Raw genomic sequence first — 20,616 nt, 5'->3', positions numbered from 1 at the left:
AAAATATGACTGTTTTTAGGTTCATTACATGTTAAGCAATTTTACCATGAAATGAACTACCAATAGAAAAAAATTAGTTAATACTTTTGAAACAGCTTTTTGTACAATGAAATTTTCTTGAATATTTACTTATTTCAATTAGCCAATTTAAATTAATCTGAAAACTTGACTATTTTACTGTAAAATTTAATACTCTAACAATAATTTTAGTTTACCTGGTAAATATTAATGCAAAGGATTATTTGCATCCTTGAGAAGGCTCTAAGCATTCCTAGTATTAGACTGGACTTAGATATAGGTAGAGAAGGTGAGATAATAAGGGGATAGCAGCTGCCTGTGCTACTGGATCCTCTGCAGGGAAGTGAAGTCTAACTTCAGCCTAGTAGGTCAATTCCTGGTGTCATATTTTAACACCAGGAATTCAACGACTGCCCTGGGCCACCAAAATGCATGGTGGGTATAATAAACTCACAGGAAGAGGGCAACTGAAATTGCAGTGTTTAACAGTTTGCCTGCCATAAGCCTCTATAGACCAACTTTAAAATCATTTTTTGTGAGAATTTTCAACTGAAAATATTCAAGAATTCCCGAATTGTAATATATCTATTTTTATAATATTCATTGCAAATTGATTTTTTAAATTCAAAATATCATGGCATGTGGGGATAGTGTCCATTTTGGTCACGTGGCAGTTAACTGGTTAAGCCAAAATAAGAAACCCACTTTGTATTACTACTAGAGGCCTAGTGCACAAAATATGTACACTAATTGGGGGGTGTCCCTTAGCCCAGTCTGCACCCTCTCCAATCTGGGACCTCTCAGGGGACATTCTTCTCACAATCCCAGAGTGCTGGGTCACAACCACTCGCCTTCCTGCCTGATTGTCCCTAACCACTTTTGCCAGCCAGCCCAATGATCAACCCCTAACCATTTTTGCCTGCCAGCTTGATCGACACCTCACTGCCTTCCCCTGCTGGCCCAGTTGCCCCCAACTGCCCTCCCCTGCTAGCCTGGTCACCTCCAACTGCCCTCCCCTGCTGGCCCAATCACCCCCAGCTGCCTTAAACTGTTGGCCTGGTTGCCCCTAACTGCCCTCCTCTGCTGGCCATCTTGTGACCACATAAGAGTGGCCATCTTGTTCAAGGGCATGATGTTCAATGTGCATATTACCTCTTTATTCTATAGGATTTTGTAATCCAAGTTAATTTTTCTCACTTTTATGTAATTTGACAGGTTGCTTTTAAATATTGCCAGAAATATGGAAGTGACAAAATACGGGTGATAACTCTGGTGAAGAATCGTGGGAAAGGTGGAGCTATTAAAATGGTAATACATAGTTTCAACATTTTTATCTAAAATATAAAGATATTTTCGCCTTGGCCAGTGTTGTTCAGTGATAGAGCGTCAGCCCAATTCCCATTCAAGGACACAAGTTGCAGGTTCGATCCTCAGCCCTGGTTGAGGCATTGCTGGAGGCAGCCAATTGATGTGTCTCTTTCACATTGATGTGTGTATGTGTGTGTCTCTCTCTCTCTTTGTACCTCTCCCCCTTTCTCCTAACCTTCCTTCCATTCTCTCTAAAAATCAGTGGAGTCAGAGAGTGTGACATCTTAGTGCGAACTTCTGTGTCGCACACGACTAACGAATGAGTTAAAAATGGGTGATGTTGAAAAGGGCAAGAAGATTTTTGTTCACAAGTGTGCCACAGTGTCATACTGTGGAAAAGGGAGGCAAACACAAGCCGGGGCGAAAGATACCGTATTTTTCGGACCATAAGACGCACTTTTTTCCCCCCAGAAGTGGGGGGGGGAAAGTCCCTGCGTCTTATGGTCCAAATATAGCCTACACATATACTTTAAAAAAAAAAGTTTTTTTACTTGCCCTGCTCTGTGTGGTCTCTGTGTGCTTGCCCGGCTCTAAAATGGTTCTAAATGCTGCTGTTTACAGGGTTGATTACATGTGTTTATGACTGTGATGTTGGGTTTTAATGCACATAAGATATTTTAGGACACTATTTGTTTCAGAATCTTTTTTTCTTCATTTCCCTTCTCTAAAAACTGGTGCGTCTTATGGTCCGGAGCGTCTTATGGTCCGAAAAATATGGTAGGTCAGGCCCCTGGATTTTCTTACACAGAAAGAAAGAACAAAGGTCTCACTTGGGGAGAGGTTACACTGATAGAGTATTTGGAGAATCACAAGGAGTACATCCCTGGAATAAAAATGATTTTTGCTGACATTAAGAAGTATGCAGAGCCGAAGCCGGTTTGGCTCAGTGGTAGAGCGATGGTCTGCGGACTGAAAGGTCCCGGGTTTGGTCTGCGGACTGAAAGGTCCCAGGTTCGATTCTGGTCAAGGGCATGTACCTTGGTTGCGGGCACATCCCCGGTGGGAGGTGTGCAGGAGGCGGCTGTTCGATGTTTCTCTCTCATCGACATTTCTAGCTCTCTATCTCTCTCCCTTTCTCTCTGTTAAAAATCAATAAAATTTATTAAAAAAAAAAAAAAAAAAGAAGTATGCAGAAAAGGCAGACTTGATAACTTATCTCAAAAAAGCTACTAATGAGTAATAGTTGGCCACTGCCTTATTTATTACAAATATCTCATGATTTTTTTTTAATGTGTATCATATTTAAATTGATCTCATACTCCAAAATTCAGATCATGAATGGGTAATAGAGTATTTCTTTTGGGCAGTCGTGATTTACATAAGATTGGCTTGTAGTTAAATGAATATGGTCAACTTTTTAAGCTTTGATGGTAATTTTAGTTCAGCAAGTGCTATCACTGCAGTCTTTTAAAAATAGGATTGGATTTGATCCATAATGTTTAACTTTTCACATAGGCAGTGATCGCCATCTCAAAATCTATAGGAGATTGGCTAATATTTAGATTTACATAATTGGTTGTATTAATACGTTTAAATTCTGAGGAATTACCTTCACCGTATCTTAGACCTGCAAGACTTGCCTATATTTCAAGCTGTGTTCATTAGTCTGTTAAAAGGCAAGAGCTGCAGATAAACTGGTAGTGACTATTTTATCTTTTTTATCCCAACTCTGCCAATTTAATAAAATTCCTTGTATCTAAACTATTGCCTTTTACTGAAGGAAAGACATTTTAATGTGGTTTATGTAGAATATCAAATAAGGAGTATTTATCACTTCTACAGAAAGATCAGTGGAAAAAAATATCCTTGGCTGAAGATTTAAAAAATATATAAAATATAAAGATATTTTGAATAACTTCTTTTGCAGACTGTAGTACATGTGAATTCTACAGCTAGCTATTTGAATACCAGGGTTTCAAATTAGTGGGAAATTATTCTTAGTAATAACTTTATATATATAGGTATATTTGATCAAATCTGAAAATATTTGATATCTGTAACATACTGGGTGATTCAGAAATATATGTTTATCTTAATCAAAGGTTAAAATTTTACCGTTTTTCTATCTGTCTTTGTTAGAATCACTGGATAATAAGATTATATGTTTGTTTGTTTTTTGTTTGTTTATTTTGCAGTTTACAAAGTGCTCTTGTGTATTAAATTTTACCTATATGAAGGCACTGTGTTAAGCAGGGTGCCATGAACTAAGACCATTCTTATGTAGTCTATCCTGATTAAATTGATAGTGTAACAGAAAGGGTGATTATACTTATGAGAGAAAAACAAATGAAGTGCTATAGAAATTCCAAGAAAAAAGAGATTACTTTCACCTGAAGCATATCAGGTAGGAATCAAGATTTAGTAACAAAAAAGCCAAAAGTCATTTATGAGAAAAAAGTTTTTGGTTTTTTTCTTAAAATATATTTTATTGATTTTCTTACAGAGAGGAAGGGAGAGAGACAGAGAGCTAGAAACGTCGATGAGAGAGAAACATCGACCAGCTGCCTCTTGCACACCCCCTACCGGGGATGTGCCCGCAACCAATGTACATGCCCTTGGCCGGAATCGAACCCAAGACCCCTCAGTCCGCAGACCGAGGCTCTACCACTGAGCCAAACCGGTTTCGGCGGGAAAAAAGTTTCAAACAATAATGGCCTAAATTACTTGGAGTTTTATTTACTTAGCACTAACCCAGCCCTTCATAAAAAGTCTCTCTCTCTCTCTCTCTCTCTCTCTCTCTCTCTCTCTCTCTCTATATATATATATATATATACACACACACACACACACACACACACACACACACACACATACATATATAGACAGTCCAAGGCTTGTTCAAACAACTCCACAGTATCATCAGAAATCTAGCTCCTATCTTTTCACTCCCTTTTCTTAATATACACAAGATGATTCTTGGAGCACTATTAATTACATCCACATTCTAGATAGGAAAAAGGACAAAGGGCAGAAGATGCTTTCCAACTGGTTTTCTCCCTTTTAAGGAGCAGTCCCAGATGCTCCACCCAATGACCTAACTTAAATTTCATTAGCCAGAACATTATCACAGGGCCACCTCTATTTCCAAGGAAGACTAAAAAATGTTTTTACTAATATATTCATTCTTCACTAAATCAAGGTTCCATTAGTAATGAAGAAGGAAAGAAAAGATGTTGGGGTAAATCAACAACAGTCTCAGGCACATGAGAAAAATAGTAGACTTCACAAAGAAGATGTTGGCTGATAATAGAACTATAAAGATTCTGTGAGGAGCCAATGGCTGCCTAGGAGGCAGAGCTTTTGATGCTGACTGGCATAGAAACCAACCAATCAGGACCAAATTGGCCAGCAGGGGTGTGCAGTTGGGGGTGAATGGGCCAGAAGGGGAGCAGTTAGGTGTTAAATCAACCTGGCAGGGGAGCGGTTAGGGGGTGGTCAGGCTGGCAAGCAGAAGCAGTAAGAGGCAATCAGGCAGGTGAGCAGTTAGGAGCCAGCAGTCCCAGGTTGTGAGAGGGATGTCTGACTGCCTGTTTATGGGTCTAAACCAGCAGTCAAACATGCATTAGTACAACCCTTTAAGATGGTGGAATCAGTGTTATGGTTTAGGGCATGTTTTCCTGGCATGATATGGGCCCTTTAATTCAAGGGGTTCCAGATTGGTGAGATTGCAGGCTGGGCTAAAGGACACTCCCTCATCCCCACTCCCGATGCATGAATTTTGTGCACTGGGCTTCTACAATAGTATACCTGGTGCACGAAATTCATACACTGTATGCTGAGTGAAGTTGGAGCCATATTAAATTTGAGGTACCAAGTAGTGGTAGTCACAAACATTAGGTGATAGTCGAAGCCATTAAATTGGCAAGGAAGAGGGAATAAAGAAGGGTCAGGAACTAAGCCTTGGGAAATGAGACACATAAGACGGAAGAAAAATCAGTAGTCTGAAAGTATTGGAAGTGACTGAATGGCAATGAAGGCCATCAATAGCAGAAGGAAGAGTAGCAAGCATTAAAGAACCCCCATTTACAAAATTGATGAGGCAGCATTAACATGTTAGAGAGCCAAGGACAGTTTTCCATTAATGACCTCCAGTTCACCTTTATCATGTATCATTGAAATAATCCTTTATTATTTGTTTTTCCACATTAAACTTATAGCTACAGATTTTGTACCTTGTAATATTTTTTTCTAAAATTTCATATATGTTATTTAGGTGTTAAATATAACATTTTCGTTTCTTTTTTTACCCATATGCTAATGAATATGATAAACATTACACACACTAATTAGTGGATCTAATCCATAGAATAAATGATCAAATAAATTTCTATCCACATTTGTGTATATTTTATCTGCAGTTATGCTTTTGAGTGTTATCAAAGCTGTATTTTACTATATCAAGTAAAATATATTTGTACTTAAGAAAAAATTACCGTATTTTTCGGACCATAAGACGCACCGGACCATAAGACGCACCAGTTTTTAGACAAGGGAAATGAAGAAAAAAAGATTCTGAAACAAATAGTGTCCTAAAATATTTTATGTGCTTTAAAACCCAATATCACAGTCATAAACACATGTAATCAACCCTGTAAAGTAAACAGCAGCATTTAGAACCATTTTAGAGCCGGGCAAGCACACAGAGACCACACAGAGCCGGGCAAGTAAAAAAACTTTTTTTTTAAAGTATATGTGTAGGCTATATTTGGACCATAAGACGCAGGGACTTTTCCCCCCCACTTCTGGGGGGAAAAAAGTGCGTCTTATGGTCCGAAAAATACGGTAATTCATTGAAGTGCACCATGAAATTAGAAGTTGATGTATATATGTGTATATGTATACACCACCTATACATATATGTATGTGTATATACCTGAATATATACAGTTGTATATACATATGTATATGTACAGTTGTATTAATATATATACAGTTGTGTATATACATATGTATATATATCTGAATATATAGTTGGTGTATATACATATATATAGTTCATTTCTGTGCCATATTTTGCACAAATGACCAATTTAAAATTGCATAATTTTGCTAATTGTCATCTGCCTAATATAACAATATGCACTGAGTGGCCAGATTACTCTGACCTCCTGTTGTTTGTAAGCAAATTAGCCGTACATTGCATCATATGGGATATGGAAGCTGAAGGCCCGTTCGAACACCTTTGCTGTCTGCAATTACCAAGATAAAATGTCTCCAATTTGCACAGGAACACAAGGATTGGGAAAAAATCATGTGGTATGATGAATCACCTTTCCATTTGCATCATGCAGATGGAAGAGTGAGGATTTCGTGGAAACAGCATGAAAGCATGTATCCCACATGCATGAGTACAACCCTTTAAGATGGAAGGGGCAGTGTTATGGTTTAGGGCATGTTTTCCTGGCATAATTTGGGCCCTTTAATTCATGTGGAAAAACATCTGAATAGCACAACATACCTAAGTATCATTGCTGATCAAGTTCATCCTATCATGTTGATGGCATATCCGAATGTAGATGGCTTCTTCCAATAAGACAATTCACCATGCCACAGTGCTCATATTGTACAGGAGGGTTTCAAGAACATGAGGGAGACTTTACCTTACTTAGGTGGCCCCCACAATCACCAGATCTCAATCCAATTGAGCATTTGTGGGATTAAGTTAAAAGAGCCATCAGGTAGCTGGTTCCACAACCATCAAATCTCACAGCACTGGATGGTGCTATTCATCAGGCATCGTGTCAGATTCCTCGCATCACCTTTCAGCATCTCATGGAGTCAGTGCCAAGAAGAATCACCGTGGTATTGAAGGCAAAAGGTGGCCCAGCAGAAGTGCTGATTGGGTGGTCATAATAATCTGGCCACTCAGTTTATATGGATATAACCACATTTTCTAAAATTTAGTGAAATTCTGAATTTTTTTATTCAATAATTTATTTAAAAGACAAGCTGCAACTTGGGCATGTGCCCTGATGGGGAATTGAACTGTGACCTCCTGGTTCATAGGTAGATGTTCAACCACTGAGCCATGCCAGCCAGGCCATAAATATGTTCTTGATATGCTGTGCTAAGTGCCATGATATATAAACAATGCATACATGTTATATATGATGATTTTTAATAACAGATTTTTAATCTGTTAATTCAGAATATCTTTGATTTATTTAAAGGCATTTTCTTAGCTTCTAAGGTATTAGTTGTATGGCCTCACAAAGTTTATTTTATTATTTTTTTAAATATATATTTTATTTAAATTTTGTACAGAGAGGAAGGGAGAGAGATAGTTAGAAACATCGACGAGAGACATCGATCAGCTGCCTCTTGCACACCCGTTACTGGGGATGTGCCCGCAACCAAGGTACATGCCCTCGGCTGGAATCGAACCCGGGACCTATCCCAGGCCGACACTCTATCCACTGAGTCAAACTGGTTTCGGCAAGCAAAACCCTCACAAAGTTTTTAAAACTATAAAATAGACATTACATACATGTAGGAAGAGCCAATCAATCTAATTTGTTTTAAGTGAACTTTGGTCTCCTCCTATCATTACATAGTGGTATTTCACCCTTAGATATTTTAAGTAAAGCTAAACAGACAGGTATTTCATTTAATTTAGCCTTAATTTTAAGCAACTTTGTTTTAATTGAAATTTTTTAATACAGGGTGTATTCAGTTCTCGAGGAGAAAAGATCCTTATGGCGGATGCTGATGGAGCCACAAAGTTTCCAGATGTTGAGAAATTAGAAAAGGGACTTCGTGATCTACAGCCTTGGCCTGTGAGTATAAAAATCTATATAAAACCCTAATATGCAAATAGACCAAAAGTCTGAACAACTGGCTGCTATGACATGCACTGGCCACAAGAGGGGCGTGCATAGAACATGATGGGTGCCCACAGCAGGCAGTGGAGCACGGAACATGGCTGGTATCGGCTGCAGCAGAATGGTAGAGCAGGCGAGCAGGGGCACCAGACCAAGGTGGGGTGCAGGTCGCTGTCACTGGGGCAAGCCTCTGGTGCTTACTGAAAATTGTTTGCTTCTGTGCACCGTGGTCCCGCTGGGCGCTCGCATCTGCTGCCAGTGTCAGCCCCTGCTGCCAGTGTCAGCCCTGCTCACACCTGCTGCGAGCTCCCAGCGCCAATCCCAATCACTCAGTGCCATTAGTGGGTGCAAGTGGTGGCTGCCAGCCCTGATTAACCCTCAGGGTTTCTCCACCTCCCCCTGCACCTGAGGTGCAATCGGGGACTGCATTCGCTGCTTGCATCAACTGTCTGCACTGGCTCCACTTTCACCCTTGCTTGCACCCACTGCTGGCACCAGGCCCAATCACTCCACATTGTCAGCATTTGCGAGCAGGGCCAGTGCTGTCAGTGGGAGTGGCAGTGGCGGGAGCAGGGCTGCTAGCAGACAGGTGTAGGGGTCACAGCGTGAGGGGTTGGACAGGGGCATGGATGATGGGCTGAGACTTGCCTCTGTGCCCACCACAGCCTTGCAGCCCACAAATAGACCAAACAGTGGAATGGCCAGTTGTTATGATGCATAGTGACCACCAAGGAGCAAACGTTCAATGCAGGAGCTGCCCCTGGTGGTCAGTGCACTCCCACATAGGGAGTGCCAGTCAACCCAAAGCCAAGCTCAGAGGCTAGTTAGCTCAGTGACGGTGGTGGGAGCCTTTCCTGCCTCTGTATCAGCACTAAGGATGTCCGACTGATAGCTTAGGCTTGATTCCTGTGGGAAGCTGTAGTCATCCCCTGAGGGCTCCTGGACTGCGGGGGAGAAACCCTCCTCCCCCGAGTGCAAAAATTGTGTGCTCCAAGCCTCTAGTATAGTTTAAAATTTAAACTTTGTATTCAATCAAGGATAAATGGGATTTAAAGTAAAGTAAATATGAAGGTTACCTGTAGGTTAAAAAACTAGGAGGTATTTTGGGTGTAAAATTCTTCTGTACAGTCCCATAGAAGAGCTAATTGTTTTGTTATAAACATTTACTGATGTTCTGAGTTTTAGATGACAATTACTTGTTTAATATTTTGGCCATCTCTTGATTTTTAATTGCTTAACTTATAAATTACTTAATTTTAATTGCTTAACTTATTTAATATGTACATATTAAATTAAAAACATGGACTGAGACTTCCAGCTAAAGATATGAAATGAATCTTGTTTGTGATAAAGCAAACACAAGTAGCAACTAATCAAAAAAGATTATGTGCCAATAAAAGGATCTAAGATGACTACAGAGTAAGTGGAAGCTATACTTACCTCTTAGGACCAAACTGAAATTACAATTAAATTATAGAACCATCATCTTAGGTGACTGACAAGTAGCTGAAGAAAGCAATATAGTCAAGGTTTTACAGAGGAAAACATATCGAGACTGTTCCAAACAGGTTCCCAGGGCGAGTCAAAAGCAGTGTCTGGCATTGGCTTGCATCAGAGTTCATTCTAAGATGCCCAAAACCAGTATGCCCAGAGGTCGGCTATAGAAAAAAAAATCAGGATACAATAAGCTTTACAAAAAGCATATCTAAAGGACAATCTTGGCAGGCACAAAACTCTGGTTAGGTGAATTCCAGTTCTTGTGGTCAACACCTGCACAGCAGCTCACACACTGCGGTTGGGGTTGAGACTCTCAGTCAGCCAGACTGAGGGACAATCTCACGCATGAATGGACAAATAGCAATCAAGACTCAGTTATAAGGAGGGCCTACATAACCCACACATTGGACATTCATGAAGAGCCCAGCCCAGGTGATCATGAAAACTGGACCACTGGATCCACAGAACAACACCCCATAAACTCTGGGAAACATGGCAGGTCTACTACTAGAAACAAGCACCAAAAATGATGAGACAAAATGTATCTCAAATGAGAGAACAGGAGAAATCTCAAAAAAAGCTAAATGAAATGCAGGCAAACAATTTATCAGATATAGAATTCGAAGTAATTGTTATAAGAATGAGAAAGGATATAGAAATCATAAAAAGAACCAGTCAGAAATGAAGAATAAATGGAATAAATAAACAGTTGGTTAGATAAAGCAGAGGTGCGAGATTTGATGGCAGTATAAAAGAATACCCAATCGTAGCAGCAAAATAATTTTAAATAACGAGGATAGCTTAAGGGACCTTTGAGACAACATGAAGTGTGACAACATCCACATCTTAGGGGTACGAGAAGAGAGAGAGAAAGAGAGAGAGAAAAAGTGAGAAAGTAATTGAGACCTATTTGAAGAGAGAGAGAAAGTGAGAATGTGATTGAGACCTATTTGAAGAAATAATGACTGAAAATTTTCGTAACAGGTGAACTAAAAAGACTTACAAGTTCAGGAGGCAGAAAGAGTCCCAAACAAGATGGACAAAAGAAACCAGCACCAAACACATCATAATAAATATTAAAGACAGAGAATCTTAAAAGCTGTATGAGAAAGAGTGTTAGTTATGTACTGAGCTCCTGTTTTAATTGTCAGCTGATTTTTCAACAGAAACATTTCATTACCCAAGGGATTGGCATGAAATATTCAAGTGATGAAAAGCAAGGACCTATAACCAATACAACTCTGTCTGGCAAGGCTATCATTGAAATTGAAGGACAGCCAAAACTGGTTTGGCTCAGTGGATAGAGCTTCGGCCTGTGAACTGAAGGGTCCCAGTTCGATTCTGGTTAAGGGCATGTACCTTGGTTGCAGTCATGTCCCCAGTAGGGGGTGTGCAAGAGGCAGCTGATCGATGTTTTTCTCTCATTGATGTTTCTAACTCTCTATCCCTCTCTCTTCCTTCTGTGAAAAATCAATAAAAATATATTTAAAAAAAAAAAAGAAATTGAAGGACATATAAAGAAGTTCCTCAACAACAAAAAGCTAAAGGAGTCTCTTATCACCAAACCAGTATTACTTGAAATATTAAAGGGCCTGTTTCAGGAAGTAGTGAGGGAAAAGGAGAGAATAGTTAAAAGAATAAAATGGCAATAAATACATACCTATTCATAATCGATTTAAATGTAAATGGTTTAAATGCTCCAATCAAAAGACATAAGGTAGCAGAATGGATAAGAAAACAAGACACTTATATATGCTTTCTATAGGAGACACACCTCAGAACAAAAGGGATGGAAAAGAATCCTTTTTCAAATGGAAATTTTAAGTAAGGGGTAGAAGTAAATTTATCTGACAGACTTCAAAACAATATAGTAAAAGACAAAGAAGTATAGTACAAAATATAACCCCTGTAACATCTGTGCACCCAATGTAAGAGCATCTAAGAATGTAAAGCAAATCTTGATTGAAAGGGAGATAGAAAGTAATACAGTCATAGTAGGGGAATTTAACTCCCAATTGACATCAGTAGATAGATCTTCCAGATAAAAAATTGATAAGGAAACTGCAACCTTAAATGACATAATAGACCAAATGCATTTAATTTATATCTTCAGAGCATTTCACCCCAAAGCTGCAGTAAGTGCACATGGAATATTTTTTAGTGTAGACTATGTTGTAATACAAAACCTATCTCAATAAATTAAAGAAAATTGAAATCATATCAAGCATCATCTCTGACCATTATGGTCTGAAACTAGAAATCTATCACAAGAAAAAAATTGAAAAACACACAAAGACACAGAGGCTAAATGACATACCGTATTTTTCGGACCATAAGATGCACTTTTTTCCCCCCAGAAGTGGGGGGGAAAAGTCCCTGCATCTTATGGTCCAAATATAGCCTACACATATACTTAAAAAAAAAAGTTTTTTTACTTGCCCGGCTCTGTGTGGTCTCTGTGTGCTTGCCCGGCTCTAAAATGGTTCTAAATGCTGCTGTTTACTTTACAGGGTTGATTACATGTGTTTATGACTGTGATGTTGGGTTTTAATGCACATAAAATATTTTAGGACACTATTTGTTTCAGAATCTTTTTTTCTTCATTTCCCTTCTCTAAAAACTGGTGCGTCTTATGGTCCAGAGCGTCTTACGGTCCGAAAAATACGGTATTATTAAACAGTGAATGGTTCAACAATGAAAGAAATCAAAAGATACCTTAAAACAAATGTAAATGAAAACACAAGTCAAAAATCTATGGAAAACAGTGAAGGTAGTTCTAAGAAGGGAATTCATAGCATTGCAATCCTATCTAAAGAAACAATCTAATTTTACACTTAAAAGAACTTGAAAAAGAAAAAGAACAAACAAAGACGAGAGTAAGTAGAAGGGGGTAAAAATAGGAATTAGAGCAGAAATAAACAAAATGGAGTCTTTAAAAAAAAGGTACAAAGATAATGAAACCAAGAGCTGTTTCTTTGAAAAGATAAACAAGATTGGCAAACCTTCTACCAGACTTATCAAGAAAGAAAGAGAAGGGACCCAAGTAAATAAAATCGAGATGAAAGTGAATTAACAACTGACAACAAATAAATTAAAAAAAAAAACTATAAGAAAATATTACAAACTACTGTATATCTACAATTTAGACACTGGACACAAACAGATAAATTCCTATAAACATACAATCTTCCAAAACTGAATTAGTAAAAAAAAGACATATTACAATTAATAAAATTAAAAGTAATCAAAAAACTTCCACTAAACAAAATTCCTGGATTGGATGATTTCACAGGTTAATTTTACTAACAATTCACAGAAGAACTAACACTGGTCCTCCTAAAAGTATTCCAAAACTTCAAGAGGAGAGAAAACTCCCACACATGTTGCAAGACCAGCATTATTCTAATTTCAAAACCAAATAAACACACTACAAAGAAAATTATAGGCCAGTATTGCTGATAAACATAGATGCTAAAATTCTCAACAAAGTATTATCAAACTTTATCTAGCAATACTTTAAAAAGATCATATACCATGATCAAGTAGGACTTATCCCAGGAATACAAAGTTACTAAATATTTATAAATCAGTAAATGTGATCCACCACATAAACTGAATTAATGATAAAACCACATGATCCTATCAATAGATACAGAAAAAGCAGTTGATAAAATCCAACACACATTTATGATAAAAACTCTCAGCAAAGTAGGAATAAAGGGACCATACCTCTAGCTAAGTAAGGCCATATATCACAAATATACAGTCAACATTATAATTATTGCACAAAAACTACAAATGCTTCCCTTGAAATGAGCAATAAGACAGATGTATTTTTTCATCACTCTTATTCAACATAGTACTAGAAGTCATAGCTATAGCAATCAAACAAGAAATCAGGCATGGAAATTTGAAAGGAGGAAATAAAACTTATTACTTGAAATTGACATGGTAGTGTACATAAAGAACCCTAAAGATTCCACTAGATAACTACTGGAACTGATAAATGAATTCATTAAAGTAACAGGATACAAAATATCCAGAAATCTTTACTTTTTAAAAAATATATATATTTTTTATTGATTTTTCACAGAGAGGAAGGGAGAGAGATAGCCAGAAACGTCAATGAGAGAGAAACATCGACCAGCTGCCTCTTGCACACCCCCTACTGGGGATGTGCCCGCAACCAAGGTACATGCCCTTGACCGGAATCGAACCTGGGACCTTTCAGTCTGCAGATCGACGCTCTACCACTGAGCCAAACCGGCTTCGGCAGAAATCTTAACATTTTTATATACAAATAATGGACTATCAAAAAGGGAAAGTAAGAAAACAATCCCATTCACAATGGCTGTAAAAAGAATAAAATACCTAGGAATGTATTTAACCAAGAATGTAAAAGGCCTGTACTTGGAAAATTATAAGTCACTAAAGAAATTGAAGAAGACACAAGTAAGTGTACGCATATTCTGTATTCATAGATATAAATAATTAACAATTAAAATGTCAGTAATACAACAATGCAATTTTTAGATTCAGTACAATTACTATGAATATACCAATGGTGTGTTTCACAGATCTAGAACAAATATTCTAAAACTTTATATGGATATACTAAGTACCCCAAGTACCCTCAAGAATTTTGAGAAACATCAATGTTGGAAGAATTGCTCTACCTAATATCAAACTCTACTACAAGGCCATAGTAAACAAACGAGCGTGGTTTTGGAATAAAACGAGATATATAGAGCAATGGAACAGAACAGGAGCCCATAGATAAACCCATGACTTTATAATTAATTAATATTTGACAAAAAGGCAAAAACATACAATGGGGTAAACAATAACTCGATAAATAGTGTTTAGAATATTAGATACATGTAAAAAATGAATCTGACCACCTTCTTAAAACATATACAAGAATAAACTCAAAACGGATTAAAAACTTAAATGTTGGACTCCAAACCATAAAAGTCCTAGACAAAAACCTAGGCAGTAAAATCTTGGGCATTTCTTGTAGCAGTATTTTCTCTTACGTATCACTTCAGTCAAGGGAAACAAAATTCTATGTAATAAAAACCTAATATTCAAATCATCCCCACGGGTGGGAGTTGGACCTGCATTGACCACCAGAGGACAGCATGGAACATGGGAGCATTGGCAATGGGGAAGTGGCAGTGGGCAGGAGTGGAGGCACTGCTGGCCCCGACATGTCTTGAGGAGTGGCGATGTCGTGGGATGGTGGAGCAGGTGAGTGTGTGGGGCTAGGCCAATGTAGATGTGAGCAAGAGCCCTAATCGTCCTGCCAGTTGCCCCACAGACTGACCCATGGTAGGGGCTGGGCCTGGAGCAGCAGCACCAGGCCAAGGCAGGTGTGAGCAGGGGCCCCAGTCACCCCACCAGTCTCGCTACAGATTAGGCCTGATCACCGACCAGGCATAGGGACCCTACCCATGTACAAATTTCATGCACCAGCCTCTAGTAAAATATAAACAAATTGGAGTGCATCAAACTAAAAATTTTCTGCACAACAAAGGAAACCATCAACAAAATGAAAATACTCCCCATTGAATGGGAAAACATGTTGATATGCAAAATTTATAAAGAACTTATAAAACTCAACACAAAAAAACAAACAATTCAATTTATAAATGGGCAAAGAACCTGAATAGACACTTCTCCAAAGATGACATACCAATGTCCAAGAGACATATGAAGAGATTCTCAATTTCATTCATCATCAGATAAATGTAAATAAAAACCACAATTTGATATCACTTCACATCTGCCAGAATGCCTATCAATAAGTCAACAAACAACTCTTGGTTTCTCTGTGGAGAAAAGGGAACCTTCATGTACTGTTGCTAGGTCTGTGGATTGGTACAGACACTGTGGAAAGCATTATGGAGTTACCTAAAAAAAATTAAAAATGGAACTGCCCTATGACTGAAGCTGTTATTCCACTTCTGGGAATTTATCTGAAGAAACCTGAAGTACTAATTCTAAAGAATACATGCACCCCTATGTTCATAGCAGCTTTTTTTACAATACCATGTTTCCCAGAAAATAAGACATCTTCCGAAAATAAAACCTAGCGCCTGAAAAGATAAGACATCCCCTGAAAATAAGACCTAGCGCAACTTTGGGAGAAAAAATTAATATAAGACACTGTCTTATTTTCAGGGAAATAGGGTAGTCAAGAGTTAGAAGCATCTAAGTGTCCATCAGATAAGGAAGTTGAGCAGATAAGGAAATTGTGATACATTTACACAATGGAGTACTACTTGGCTATAAAAAAATGAAGTTTTACCCTTTGTGACAGAGTCAGGCGTCTTCAAACTACGGCCCGCGGGCCACATGCGGCCCGCAGAGGAGTCTGATCCGGCCCGCCAGGTTTTTTGGGCAGTGAGCGCAGCCGAGGTGTTACAGTAGGAATTAGTAATTCATATAGTCTGGCCCTCCAGCTCTCTGAGGGACCGTGATCTGGCCCCCACTTTAAAAAGTTTGAGGACCCCTGGATGGACCTGGGTAGCATTCTGCTAAGTGAAAATAGTCAGAGAAAGACAAATAGTATATGATTTCACTCATATATGGAATCTAATGAACACAATGAACTAAAAATAAAGACAGACTCATAAATGAAAAGCAGGCTGATAGGTTTCAGGAAGGAGGGGTTGGCACTGGTTATGGGCTCTGGAGTAATTGAGTTAAAAAAAACTCATCCACAGAGATAAATGTGATTGTCAGGGAGAGCACGTATGGGGGGATGTTTGGAGGGCATCAAGAGGATGAATGGGAATGTTTGAAGACTTGGGGTGTTAAACACAGAATACATTGTACATACGATGTGTTGTGGAATTGTGCACCTGAAACCTATATAATTTTGTTAGCAGTGTCACCCCAATGAACTTTTTTTTAAGTTTCTATGCAACTTCATGCAATACCTTCAAAAAGTAGAGGCCTGGCTCCCTCTCTTTCTCCTCCCTCTCTTCCTCCATCTCTCCCTCTCTTTCCCTCTCGCTGCCTATGCTTTCTTCCTTTGGGTGTGTTTCTGCCTTTCCTCTTAAGCTCCAAGGGCCCTTTTTTTTTTTTTTTTCTTTTTTGGCCTCTATAACTTGTTTCCTGAGCCCACACAGCCCAGTTGGCTCCCTTCCTTCACAGCTCACTTATTCTACATCTTTGACTTTCTAAAACATATTTTGCTTGTATTTTATTTTATTTATTTTTAAAAAATAAATCTTTATTCATATTATTACAATTGTTTCTCCTTCCCCCCCCTCCCCCAGAGCTCCCCTCACCTGGTCCCCACTCCACCCTCTGCCCTTACCTCCCCCCTCCACTGTCCTCATCCATAGGTATATGATTTTTGTTCAGTCTCTTCCCGTACCCCTTACACTAGGGGTGTCGAACTCAATCAGAGAAGGGGCCAAAATCTAAAATCCAGCCTAAATCGCGGGCCGAATGGTTTACTGAACAGTCATAAACTGTCATTGTGATGGAAACGCAGCGGAGTGCAGTGATGACAGCGCTGTGCGGGCCACATTGCAAGGCCTGGCGGGACGGATTTGGCCCGCGGGCCTTGTGTTTGACACATGTGCCTTACACAGACACACCTTTCCCCCTGAGAATTATCAATCCCCTCCCATTCTATGCCCCTGATTCTACTATACTCACCAGTTTATTCTGTTCCTCAGATTTTTAATTCAGTTGACTTTTAGATTCACTTGTTGATAGATATGTATTTGTTGTTCCTCATTTTTATCTTTTTTCCTCTTTTTAAAGAACACCTTTTAGCATTTCATATAATTCTGGTTTGGTGGTAATGTACTCCTTTAGTTTATTATTATCTGCCCTTCAGTTCTGAATAACTTTGCTGGGTAGAGTAATCTTGGATGTAGGTTCTTGCTATTGATCACTTTGAATATTTCCTGCCATTCCCATCTGGCCTGCATCGTTTCTGTTGAGAAATCAGCTGATAATCGTATGAGTGCTCCCTTGTAGGTAACTGTTTTTCTCTTGCTGCTTTGTAAGATTCTCTCTTTGTCTTTTGCCCTTGGCATTTTAATTATGATGTGTCTTGGTGTGGTCCTCTATGGATTCCTTTTGTTTGGAGTTCTGTGCGCTTCCTGGACTTGTAAGTCTATTTCTTTCACCAGGTGGATGAAGTTTTCGATCATTATTTCTTCAAATAGGTTTTCAGTGTCTTGCTCTCTCTCTCTCCTTCTGGTATTCCCATAATTCTGATGTTGGTATGCTTGAAGTTGTCCAGAGGCTTCTTACACTATCTTCAACTTTCTGGATTCTCTTCTCGATTCTCCGGAAGAGTGTCCTTTGCCTCTTTGTATTCCAGATCTTTGAATTGATTCTTGCATTCTTCTGGTATATTGTCGGGTGTCTGGATAATATTTTTTATTTCAATCAGTGTATGTTTAATTTTTAGCTGGTTTAATTTCTTTTTTATACCCTCAAGGGTCTCCTTAAATTTATTGGCTTTTTCTAGGAAATTCTTGAAAAACCTTATAACCATGGTTTTGAACTCTATATCCAGTCTTTTGTTTCCCTCCATTTCTTTTGTTTGAGATCTCATTCCTTTTCTAAGCATTTTTGCTGCTTATGCAAAAGCAGCTGTATGGAGCCTGGGCCGGTTTGTAGAATGTGCGGGGCGGAGTCTCAGGGCGGGGTGGGATCTCAGGACATCACTAGGCTGGGGTGTAGCAAACAGCAATGGCTGCCATCAGCCGTCTCTGCCTTTAGTGTTTCCAAGTCTGCGCGCTCCAGTGCAGTAAACAATGGTTGCTGCGTGCATCTCTGCAAAAAAGTCTTTCTCACTTTCGGACCCAATGGCTGACAGACCAGCTTCTCCCCTAGCCATCTGAGTCCCCCATGTGACTCCAGAAACTGGATTTCAAAGTGATCAGGAGCTTGTTTCCCTTCGGGTTGAAAAAAAAGCCACGCGCCCAGTTGCCCGCCACCAGCCCCGATTTGCTTGTCTTCGTACCTAGGCTTTCCAGCTTTTCAGTGCTTGTGTTCCTTTCTCTTTCAGCCAGCTTTCCCATGGTTTTGTGTGGTAGATGTTTTGTCCTTTAGTTGTAGTTTTGAAATTGTTGTGAGAGGTGGCAGATTAGTTGCTCACCTACGACGCCATCTTGGTTTTCTTCTTTGCTTTTATTTTAGTGGTGGTTCTGAATTCTTTCTTAGCCCGAGCTCAAGTACCAGGTAGCTGAACTAAGTTCCAATCACCGTTATCATTCTCGCGCCCTTTGCCACTCACACTTATAAGAAGATAAATGAGAGATATCTCTCTCATCCATATAAGGAGTTAACAAAATGGTGATTGTCTGTAGGCAGGAAGAGAACTTTCACCAGGAACCAAATTAGCCAGCACCTTGATCCTGTACTTTCAGATTCCAGAACTTTGAAAAATAAATATCTGTTGTTTGAAAAACTAAAAGTAAAGTTTGACTTTCACTCAGCATAATGCATTTGAGATTTATCAGTACTACTGTACATATCAATAATTTGGTCCTTTCAATTACTAAGTAGTATGCCATTGTATGGGAGCATCTGAGATTGTTTATTCATTCAACTGATGAAGGGCATTTGGGCTGTTTTCAACATTTGACAATTACAAACAAATTCAGTATCAACATTTATGTTAAAAAAAAAAAAAAAAAAGGTACAGGGTAGGAAATGAAGAAAATTTTTGTGCCACTCCTGATTTTTAAAAGCCATATAGAGCCCTGGCCCCATTACTCAGTTAGTTGGAGCATTGCCCCATACACTGAAAAGGTTGCAGATTCAATTCCCAATAAGGCGCATTCCTAGATTTGTGGCTCAACCCCCAGTCAGGGCAGAAAAGGCAGCCAATCAATGTTTCTCTCTCACATCAATATTTCTCTTTCTTAAACCCTCTCGATTCATCTCTAAAATCAACAAACATATCATTGGGTGAGGATTTAAAAAAATAAATAAAAAAGCCATTTTGAGAAATAAGATTAATTGATGAGTTTACCAGATCCTGAGCTTTAAAAAATATATGTGTGTGTGTGTGTGTGTGTGTGTGTGTGTGTGTGTGTTTATTGATTTTTTTTTAATAAAAAAGACGGGGGGGAGAGAGAGAGATAGAAGCATCAATTGTAGAGAACCCCTTTTACATCCTGTGTGGTTCAGGGTTCAGGTTCAGGGTTTGGGCTTTGGAGGAGGCCACACGCAAATGAAAGAGACTAGACAAGAAAGTATAAATTTGGGAATATTTGGGGGCAGGTGGGAGCCCAACTCAAGGGAAAGGAGTCCGCCCTACTCTGGCCTTGCTATCCCTTTTATTAAGACTACTAGAGGCCCAGGGTACAAAATTTGTGCACAGGTGCGGGGGGGAGGGGGGTGTCCCTCAGTCCATCCTGCACTCTCTCTATCTGGGACCCCTTGAGGGATGCCTGACTGCCTGTTTAGCCCCGATCACAGTAAGATCTAAACGGGCAATCGGACATATATCTCACAATCCAGGGCTGCTAGCTCCCAACTGCCTTCCTGATTGCCCCAACTGCTTCTGCCTGCCAGCCTGATCACCCCCTAACCACTCCCATGCCAGCCTGATTGATGTCTAACTGCTCCCCTGCCAGTCTGTTTGCCCCCAACTTCTCTCCTCTGTCGGCCTGGTCACCCCTAACTGCCCTCCCCTGCAGGGTTGATCTACTCCAACTGTCCTCCCTTGCAGGCTGGTGCCTCCCAACTGCCCTCCCCTGTTGGCCATCTTCTGGTGGCCATCTTGTGTCATGGGGGCAGGATCTTTGACCACATGGGGGCAGCCATCTTGGACCACATGGGGGCAGCCATCTTGTGTGTTGGAGTGATGGTCAATCTGCATATGACTCTTTTATTAGATAGGATAGAGGCCTGGTGCACGGGTGGGGGC

At 39.4% G+C, this 20,616-nt stretch overlaps 1 protein-coding gene across 5 annotated transcripts in view; it reads left to right on the top strand.

Moving 5' to 3' along the window:
- The window catches only part of ALG5 (ALG5 dolichyl-phosphate beta-glucosyltransferase), a 107,500-nt gene that overhangs the window by 13,276 nt on the left and 73,608 nt on the right, over positions 1-20,616 (top strand). For 4 of the 5 annotated variants that reach the window (XM_036454981.2, XM_036454980.2, XM_036454979.2 and 1 more), the window contains 2 exons: positions 1,234-1,326; positions 8,049-8,162. In XM_036454981.2, the coding sequence (XP_036310874.1) occupies positions 1,234-1,326; positions 8,049-8,162 (207 nt within the window). The remainder of the gene's footprint in view (positions 1-1,233; positions 1,327-8,048; positions 8,163-20,616) is intronic. The other variant, XM_036454982.2, reaches the window with a different exon arrangement.

Source organism: Pipistrellus kuhlii, unplaced genomic scaffold (assembly GCF_014108245.1).
Source record: "Pipistrellus kuhlii isolate mPipKuh1 unplaced genomic scaffold, mPipKuh1.p scaffold_m20_p_3, whole genome shotgun sequence".
NCBI lineage: Eukaryota > Metazoa > Chordata > Mammalia > Chiroptera > Vespertilionidae > Pipistrellus > Pipistrellus kuhlii.
This window is presented reverse-complemented; position numbering and strand designations above follow the sequence as displayed.